Source organism: Dipodomys spectabilis, unplaced genomic scaffold (assembly GCF_019054845.1).
Source record: "Dipodomys spectabilis isolate Male_0828 unplaced genomic scaffold, ASM1905484v1 ptg000006l, whole genome shotgun sequence".
Taxonomy (NCBI): Eukaryota; Metazoa; Chordata; class Mammalia; order Rodentia; family Heteromyidae; genus Dipodomys; species Dipodomys spectabilis.
In genome coordinates, this window is record NW_024870683.1 from 7,220,001 (window position 1) to 7,230,000 (window position 10,000).

Here is a 10,000-nt window from a genome sequence, read left to right on the forward strand (position 1 = left end):
AACCTGCCTGGGCAGGCTTTGAACAGATCTTAGCCTCATGAGTAGCCAGGATTACAGCCACCACTGCCTGACATAAAAATTAATACATTTTTAAATGGGGGAAAGTGAAGGAAGGGGTGACATTGCCCAAGAAGAACTATACTCATTATCTGACTTATGGAATTGAAACCTCTCTGAACAACTCCTTAATGATAACAATTAAAAATTAATTAATATATTTTTATTTTAAGCTTTGGCTTTAAATTTATTTATTTATTTTGCCAGTCCTGGGGCTTGGGGCTTGAACTCAGGGCCTGGGTGCTGTCCCTGAGCTTCTTTTGTTCAAGGCTAGCACTCTACCACTTGAGCCACAGCACCACTTCTGGCTTTTTCTGTGTAGTGGTACTGAGGAACTGAACCTAGGGCTTCATGCATGCTAGGCAAGTACACAACCACTGAGTCACATTCCCAACCCCTTTAAGCTTATTATTTATTTATTTCAGACATCATTTTGTTATTTAGTGCAGCATGGCCTTGAGCTCATTGTGTACCCTAGGCTGCTCTTGCACTTGAGATACTCCTGTCTCACTATCGTCAAAGCTGAGATTATACCCTCTACCCCTATGCCTGCTTAACCTCTGACTTTAAATCCTTGATCTGTTTTTTGTCACTTTTTCCTAAATTGAAGAAAAGTTTTTTTTCAGTTCTATTTAGGAAAAGGGAAAAGAGTATAGAATAATTGAAAGATTATGCTAAATATTGAGCTTTTCTAAATGTCAGTTTCCTTCCTATAAAAGTCTATCTTTATTAAAAGCCTTTTTTTTGGGGGGGGGGTGCACATTAAGGGAGTCAAAGGAGAGTATGAAATTGCTGTGAAATTTGAAAATGAACTGAAATCTTTTTTCGTATTTTTATAGCACAACTCCAGGGACATAGGCCTGATTATTAGTATTATTTTAATTATTATCATTAAATAGTATAAAATGTTACAGTGAATATTATTATTGTTATTGTTATTATTATTATTTGCCAATCCTGGAGCTTGAACTCAGGACCTGGGCACTTCCTTGAGCTTCTTTTGCTCAAGGCTAGCACTCTATCACTTGAGCCATAGCACCACTTCTGGCTTTTTCTCTTTATGTAGTACTGAGGACTTGAACCCAGGGCTTTATGTATGCTAACAAGCAGTCTACCACGAAGCTACATTCCTAGCCCTGAATATTATTTTTATGGAGAAATCTAGTTTTTTGGGTTTTCAAATACATTACTTCTTTCTTTTTCCTTTTCCTTCAGTTTTTTTTGGGGGGCAGGATTCCCCCATGTAGTTCAAGCTGGCCTTGACTTTATCATCTGCTCCTCCTGCCAGAGCCTCCAGAGTGCTGGCATTATAGCTATCTGTCATTATATCCAGCTATGCCTTGTTTCTTAAAGTACTACTTAAGAAGCTTTGTAGTAATATTTAAAAGTACTGATGAGTAATGGGCAAGGTTATGAGACTACAACTAAGGACAGTAGAAGGGATAGAGAGGAAAGGGTAGCTAGATGTTGAAGTAGAACCAATGTTTGCTGTGATTGTGTCAGTTATATTGCTACTCTTTAGGTTAAAGATTAATATAAGACAAATTATGTACAAGTTGATATTTGAGGCCCTTACAATATGGTTCGTTGAGAAATATAGAAGATATATAGAAACTTGAGCCTGGTAATTAGGGAAGAAGTTTGGTTTAGAGAAATACATTGGTAAATCAGAGTTATAAGTATAGTTAGAATGATTAGAGAGAGGATATATACAACAATAAAAGGAATAGAGCTTAGAAAGCAGCAGCATTAAGGAGGGGACAAAGGAGACTAAGAATGAATGAGCAGAGACATAGAAAGGGAGCTAAGAGTTATTGATATGATCCTCTCTCCCTCTCTTCTTCCAAACTTCTTTGTCTTTCTCCCTTTTTCAGGGCCTTATCCTTGTTATGTTGGTACTTTACTGCTGAGCCATGCCCTTAGTCCTACACTTAGGTATTTGTGTGTGTGTTTGTGTATGTGTGTTTGTGTGTCCTGGGACTTGAACTCAGGGCCTAGAAATGGTCCATAAACTTTTGTGTTCAAGACTATACAGAAGTGTAAAGAAAAATAATTACAGGCTTGTGCCTGTAATCCTTGCTACTCAGGAGGCTGAGATCTGAGGATCACAGTTCAAAGCCAGGATGGACAGAAAAGTCCATGTGACTATTGTCTACCTCCTGAGTAGCTGGGTTCAGATTACAGACATGAACTACTAGTGCCTGACCCCCCCCCCCTTTTTTTTTGAGATAGGGTCTCATTACATAGCTCAGGCTGGTCTTGAACTAGTAATCCTCCTGCCTTGGCCTACCAAATGTTGGGATTACATGAGTGCACCTCTGATTACAAAGGTCTTTTCCTAATGATTCCTTACATAGCTTTCTAAAGAATGGTTATAGCTACTATTTAGGGACATTTTGCTTTTCCTTTATGAAAGTGTCATGATAATGATGTGTTCAAGGTAGCAAAATGGTATGCAGTTTCTTTTATGCTACCTGGCTTTCCTCAAAAATTTTCTTTTTTTCTTTAGTGAGATCAGTCGTCTGGACTTGGGTCTAAGTGTGGAGGTATGGAACAAAGGACTGATCTGGGATACAATGGTGGGGACTGTGTGGATTGCTCTGAAGACTATTCGTCAGTCAGATGAGGTCAGTGTGCTCTCTGATTGGAGGTATGGTTGTAGCCCTCACTTTTCTTCACCTTGGATTCTCTTCAACTGATACATGCATCACAGATTTACTCTTTTTCTAATAGAGGACATGTTATCTTAACCTTACCCAGAGGATCAGGGGATTGTGTTGAGTGTATTCTTTCCTATATTCTGTAGCTGATCTCAGAAGAGCCAGAGTACCACTTTAGTTTTCATATGTGCTTGGACATGTCTCTTCTACGAACTCTCCTAGGAGTAGTCCCATTCAATATCCTTAGCTACTTGACTGGATCTGATTTTTTGCTTAGTTTCTCTGAATCACCAATCTCCATATAACTGTCTTAGGATCTCTTCTGTTTTTAACCATAATATAAATTTAAGGAACTTTTAGGTTTAGCACTAGGCATTCATATTGTCTCCATGCATTATTTCCAAATGGAACTCTCACTCTACTTTCTCAGATTAGAGCATAACTCAGTATCATTTTCTTCATAGCTACTTTATACTTAGGCAGAAGCTGCTATATTCTTATTTGACGTTAACATGAAATGGGACTTTGATTCGCGGGGGATAAGTTGAAGATGTTTCTTCTACTTATTTTCTTTATTTCCCTTAATTCTGTATAGGTCTATACACTGTCCAGGCATATAACAGTTCATTTTCATTGCTGCCCTTGTTCAGTTCTATTCATCTAGCAATGTCAGTAACTCTTACTAATAAGAAGCAGTGATATGTATCATTAAGTGGCACAATCATTAAGAACCACACAGATCAAGATTTTTTTTAAACCTTTTTTTCTGATTAAATCTTGATCTTAGAGTCTGATACTGTGGAAATTTTGTGCTCATTGGGCACAGAAAACTATGCCCTGCCTCACGGGAGAACAGAAGCCAAGTACAGTGGCAGGTGGTGACAGTGGTATGTTTGCCTTATCAGGATGTGAGTAGCCCTCAGAAGTTCCCAGAGGAGGAAATTCAAGAGAAAATCACCTGGCTCTTCAGGGAGCCAAAAAAGATTAATTTTTAATCTTAGATCTTTGTTCCTTAGGAAGGGCCTGGGGAGTGGTCTACCTTGGAAGCAGAGACATTAATGAAAAATGATGAGATATGTGGAACTAAAAACCCAACTCCTCATAAGATTTTGCTTGATACAAGATTTGAGTTGCCTTTTGGTAAGTCTATTTGATGATAATTTATAAATAATTTAACTTATTTTATCACGTTGCTTGAGATTGTTTGCTAGTTTTTGCACTAATGTAAACAGTGAGAATAGTAGCATATTGTGTTGTTATTGTTGTTGGTTTTGGTTGTGAAGCTCTAGGCCTGTGTGCTGTTTCTGAGCTCTTCAGCTAAAGGCAAGCGCTCTACCACTTGAGCCACAGCACCACTTCCAGTTTTTTGGTGGTTAACTGGAGATAAGAGTTTCACAGACTTTCTTGCCTAGGCTGGCTTTGAAATGGGATCCTCAGATCTCAGCCTCCTGAGTAACTAGGATTCCAGGTGTGAGCCACCAGTGCTTGGCATTTGTGTTGGTTTTTATAGAGACTCAAGATAATGTATATAGCATGAATCAAGTTATATAATACTGTCACCTTTCTAACTACATTCATTATTTGAGTAAATAAAGTATTATCTGCTGATGACTGAACTATACTGGTTGATACAATTTCTTCATTTTTATGGTAGATATACCAGAAGAGGAAGCCAGATATTGGACCTATAAATTGGAGCAAATCAATGCTTTTGGAGCTGATAATGAGGTAGGAACTACACTTATTTATTTATTTAATTAATTTATTTATTGCCAGTCCTGGTGCTCGAACTCAGGGCCTGGGTGCTGTCCTGAGTCTCTTTGTGCCCAATGCTAGCGCTTTCCGAGTAATTTCTTAGAGATAAGAATCTCATGAACTTTCCTGTCCAGGTTGGCTTTGAATCACAATCATCAGATCTCAACCTCCTTAGTAGCAAGGATTACAAGTATGAGCCGCTGGTGTTTGGCTATCTTACTTTTAGTATGGAGAAATGAGGAATATCTGATATCCTTTATAGCTTGTACAGGGAGGATCCCAGGAACTATATGTTGTCCTGAGGAATTAAATTAAAAAAATTGTTTGTGAACTGGGATCCAGTGATTTACAACTATAATCCTAGCTACTTAGGAGGCAGAAAATGGGAGAGTTGCAGTTTGTGGCCAGCCTGGCAGAAAAGTTTATAGGACTGCCTTCTTAACTGATAGCTGAGTACAGTGAGGTGAACCTGTCATCCCAAGCTATATGAGAGGATTGTGGTGCCTGGCCAGTCTAGCAGAAAAGTCTATAGCAAAGTGTCCATATGCCTGTGATTGCAGCAATAATGGGAAGTCCATAGGAGGTGGATCCTGGCTCAGGTGTGTACTGAGTGAGAAGTGACACCCTGTCTCAATAATAAAAAATGAAAGACAGCTGGGAAGGTGGCTCAGTGGTAGAGTGCTTGCCTTGCATACAAGAGGCCCTGGGTTCAATTTCTCAGCAACACGTAAGCAGAAAAATCTGGAAGTGGCCTTGTGGCTTTAGCCACAAGAGCACTAAGCCTTGAGCTGAAGAGCTCAGGGACAGCACCCAGGCCCTGAGTTCAGGCCCCATGACCGACAAAAAAAAAAAAAAAAAAAAAGACAGGGGTGGAGTTCTGGCTTACTTATACAGTACTAGCCTAACAAGCTCAAGGCCCTAAGCTCAAACCACCAATACTGCCAAAAAAATAATGTGTACTGAGGTTTGAACTCAGGGTTTCATACATACTTGGCAAGTCCTTTACCATTGAGCTACATCCCTATCTTGCAAGAATCAAATAATATTTTCTTTTGAGACAGTCTTGCTATGTAGTTTAGACTAGTCTCAAACCCTCAATCTTCCTACTTAAATGCTGGGATTATAGGCATGTTTTATCACAATTAGCAGAACAAAATTAATTGTATTCTTAAGCTAATGAGTGAGAGGATTACCTGAAATTTTAGTATGAAGTACCATCTGTGTGTTTCTGATTTCTTCTACTGTTCCTCAGAAGGTGCTTGTTTGGTGGTAGACTGTTGAGGAGAGAACTGGTTCCAGGGGAATCTGTCCTCTTTTGTTATACAAATGCACAGAAGGCATTTCTCCTATTTGCTCCCAGATATTAGAATATTACCCTTATTTGTGTGCTCTTTTTGGAGATACGTTGACTATTGTATTACTTTATTCTTCTGTTATAACATCCTTAGAGATAAATAAGTCTGGTGTGTAGACAACAATCAACTCAGTCTGGGGCATTAGGAATAAGAAATGCTTTTGTTATTGTTTGTAGAAAGAAAAGATAAATTTGTTTTAGGACATGTTATTAGACTATTAAAAAATGGGTCCTGCCAAATGTCAATGGTTCAGGCCTATAATCCTAGTTATTCAGGAGAGTGAGATACGAGGATTACAGTTGGAAGCCAGTCTGAGCAGGAAAGTCTATGAGACTCTTGTTTCCAATTAGCCACTCCCCCCCAAAAAAACAAAAACAAAAAACTGGATGCAGAGTTATAGCTCAAGTGGTAGAGTGCTATCAGCCCTCAGGCCCTGAGTTCAAGCTCCAGTACACAAAAAAGGTTTTACTATAAGATACAATTTGAATGCCAGAGGATATTTCAGTGGAAATGTCTAGTAAGTAACTTTATAAAAAGTTTTAAGCCAGGCACCAGTGGCTTATGCCTATAAGCCTAGCTACTCAGGAAGCTGAGATCTGAGGATTGTAGTTCAAAGCCAGTCCAGGAAGAGAAGTCTGTGAGACTCTAATCTCCAATTAACTACAATAAAGTTGGAAGAGGAGCTGTGGCTCAAGTTGTAAAGCACTAGCCTTGGGCAAAAAAGCTCAGGGACATTACCCAGGACCTGAGTTCAAGCCCCCAGACCACTACATACATACATACATACATAAAATTGAATTCTAAGAAATAAAAGACACCGAGAAATATTTGCCTGAGAGAGTAGAAAGTTTCCAAGAATAAAGATAAAAGATATTCCAAGTAGAAAATCTTAGTAGTATAATGATGTGCTCAAAGAAAATGAATTCTGAAAAAGAACAATGAATTTGATCCTTAAGGACAAGTGACCATCCACAGATGTATTAGGAGCCAAAATGTTATGGCTTGAGTATATTAAGTTCTGAGAACTTTAATAAAGCATCAGTAAGTGGTTTTATTCTGTCAAATCTCTGGAAATCTGATATCAAAGCATTGGCAGGGCCATACCAGATCTGTGTGGAGGATCATGCCTCAGTCATTGAGCTAATAGTTGCTGACAGTTCTTGCTGTCTTTGATTAATGGATGCATCATCTCATCTCAACCTGTTATTGTCATATTACTCTCTGTGTGTCCCTACCTATGTATGTCTTCACAGTGTATTCTCTTCTGTGTGCCTATGTTCATTCTGCCTGTAAGAATACCAGCCATTAATTTGATTACATCTGTAGTAGTTCCAAATAAGGTCACATATATATTTTGGAAGCAGTATGATGCATCGTGAATTAAATCAAAGATGAAGAAATGGAATTTGGATAAAGTGATAGCTACTCTTTTCAGTTGAATTCTTAGATTTTTTTTTTTTTTTTTTTTTTTGAGACAAGGTCTCAATATGTAGCCTCACTGTCCTGAAACAAAAGATCTTCCTATTTCAGCCTCCTAAGTGCTGGGATATGTTATGACTCTCACTCTTAGTAGATGTTTTTTTTTTTTTTTTTCTGATTTTCTTTTTTTTGTGTGTGCCAGTACTGGGGCTTGAACTTGTAAGACCTCTTGCTCAGCTTTTTCGCTCACTGCTGACACTCTACCACTACTACTTCAGCCATATCTCTATTTCTGTTTTTTGTTTTTTTTTTTTTTTTGCTGGTTATTGGAGATAAGGGTCTCTCAGATTTGTCTTCTAGGGTTGACTTTGAACTATGATCCTCAGATCTCAGCCTCCTAAGTAGATAGGATTATAGGTGAAAGCCACTAGGGCCCAGTACTTATTAGAGTTTTCCTATTAATCTGCATAATTTTTTTTGGTTGGTCGTGGGGCTTGAACTCTAGAGCCTTGGTGCTGTCCCTCAGCTCTTCAGCTCAAGGCTAGCTCTCTACCACTTGAGCCACAGCACCATTCCATTTTCTGAGTGATTTATTAGAGATAGGAGTCTCACAGAAGTTCTGCCTGGGGCTGGCTTTGAACTGGGATCCTCAGATCTCAGTCTCCTGAGTAGCTAGGATTACAAGTGTGAGCCACCTGTACCCGGCTTAATCTGCATAATTTATTTCATACTCAAGCTAACATTTTAACTTTTCTGGTTTTGTGTGTGTGTGTGTGTGTGTGTGAGAGAGAGAGAGAGAGAGAGAGGAAGAGAGAGAGAGAGAGAAGAGAGAGAGAGAGAGAGAGAGAGAGAGAGAGAGAGAGAGAGAGAGAGAGAGAGAGAGAGAGAGAGAGAGCTGATCCTGGGGCTTGATCCTGGGCACTGTTCCTGAGCATTTCAAGGCTAGTGTTTTACCACTTGAGTCACAGTTCATTTCTGGCACTTTTTTTGGTAGTTAAATAGAGATTAGACTTTTCTGCCTGGGTTGGCTTCAAACCTCAATAATCTTCAGATCTCAACATCCTGAATATCCTGTTAGGATAACAGGCATGAGTCACCGGCATCTGGCTCTTTTCTTCTTTATTGAAAGCTTCAATAAAGCCTGTCTATGTAGTAATTTACAGGCTTTCAAGCTTTAATCAAGATGATAAAGAAGCATTCTGTACTTTTAACTTTATATATTTTACTTTTTGTCACTATGAAGAATGAGATAAATGGATTAAAATGATGTAAAAAATTACAGTATTTTATAAATTCTAATAATAATGGTTCTTGGTGTATAGTTTCCCTTGAGATTTTTGCTTTTTGATTAATTTCTAAAATGTGATTCATTGACCTTATATCTTTATTTGCTCTTTACCACCCTGCTTTTACTTTAACATCTTTAATGAAATATACACATATATACAGTTCACTTATTTAATGTATACAGTTCAATGGCTTTTAGAATATTCACAGAGTTGTACATCACCACTGCAGTTAATTTTGAATACTTTCATTACCCTGTAAGAACACCTTGTGATGCAGGCCAGCCCTCTTTAATCTCCCATCTTCCTTAGCCCTAGCCAAGGACTCATTTACCTCTGTGTTGATGTTTCTTATGAATAGAATCATATACTATATGGTCCTTTGTGACTTTCTTTGCTAGTAAAATGTTTCAATATTTTATATATGTTTTGGATGTTACCTCAGCAATATCCCAAACATATGAAGCCAATCAATTAATTATTTTCTTTTTAGCAGGATAGTACCATGATTTTACGAGTTTGTTACCAGACATTTAATGTCTTTTGAGGGCCTCTTTTTGGCTCATAGATGGTATCTTCTTACTGAGCCTTCTCATGGGAAAAGTGACAAAGCCTCCTTTAGGAGTTATTAATGCCATTCATAAAAGTCACTGCCTTCAAGGCTTATAAACCTTTCAAAGGCCCACCCTCTAATAATCACATTGGTGATTAGGTTTCAACAAATGAATTCTGAAGAGACACAAATCTTTAGAGCATAGTAGATAGAACATATTTTTTTTTCCATCAGGGTTTAATTCTGTTTTATTATATTTTTTTCTTAATCATTGTGCACAACATTAAAAAACTACATTTTCTATTATGTTATTTTATAAGTGAATGCTTTGATGCTCTTTTTTTTTTTGTTAAATACTGGTACTTAAGCTTGCATTCAGGAACTGGGCTCTGTTTCTTGAGCTTTTTTGCTCAAAGCTAGTGTTATACCACTTGAGCTACAGCTCTACTTCAGGCTTTGGGAGTTAATTGAGGATAAGAGTCTCATGAAAATCTGGGCAAGTCTCATGAAAAGTTGGGCACCAGTGGCTCAAGCTTGTAATTCTAGAAAAGTTGGGCACCAGTGGCTCAAGCCTGTAATTTTAGCTACTCAGGAGGCTTAGATCTGAGTTAAAAGCCAACCCCAGGCAAGAAAGTCTGAGAGATTAATTTCCAATAACCACCAGAAAACTGGAAGTGGTGCTGTGTCTCAAAATTGTAGAGCACTGCCCTTGAGCAAAAAAGCTCAGGGACAGCACCCAGGCTTTGAGCCCAGGACCGACCCCCCAAAAAAATTGGTGAGGAAATCAATAAATAAATAAGGCTAAAACTTTATAGTTTATTAACATTTCTATAGTTTTTATATTATGTCATTTTTTTGTTGTTCCAGGATCTCGTTTAGTTTACTCTATTACATATAGTTGCCATGTTTCCTTAG

General features: G+C 38.1%; 1 protein-coding gene across 3 annotated transcripts in view; it reads left to right on the forward strand.

The window, feature by feature from the left end:
• Unc13b (unc-13 homolog B) overlaps positions 1 to 10,000 on the forward strand; it is a 171,666-nt gene that overhangs the window by 46,557 nt on the left and 115,109 nt on the right. For all 3 annotated transcript variants that reach the window (XM_042695951.1, XM_042695931.1, XM_042695958.1), the window contains exons 4-6: positions 2,567 to 2,684; positions 3,734 to 3,857; positions 4,372 to 4,445. In XM_042695951.1, the coding sequence (XP_042551885.1) occupies positions 2,567 to 2,684; positions 3,734 to 3,857; positions 4,372 to 4,445 (316 nt within the window). The remainder of the gene's footprint in view (positions 1 to 2,566; positions 2,685 to 3,733; positions 3,858 to 4,371; positions 4,446 to 10,000) is intronic.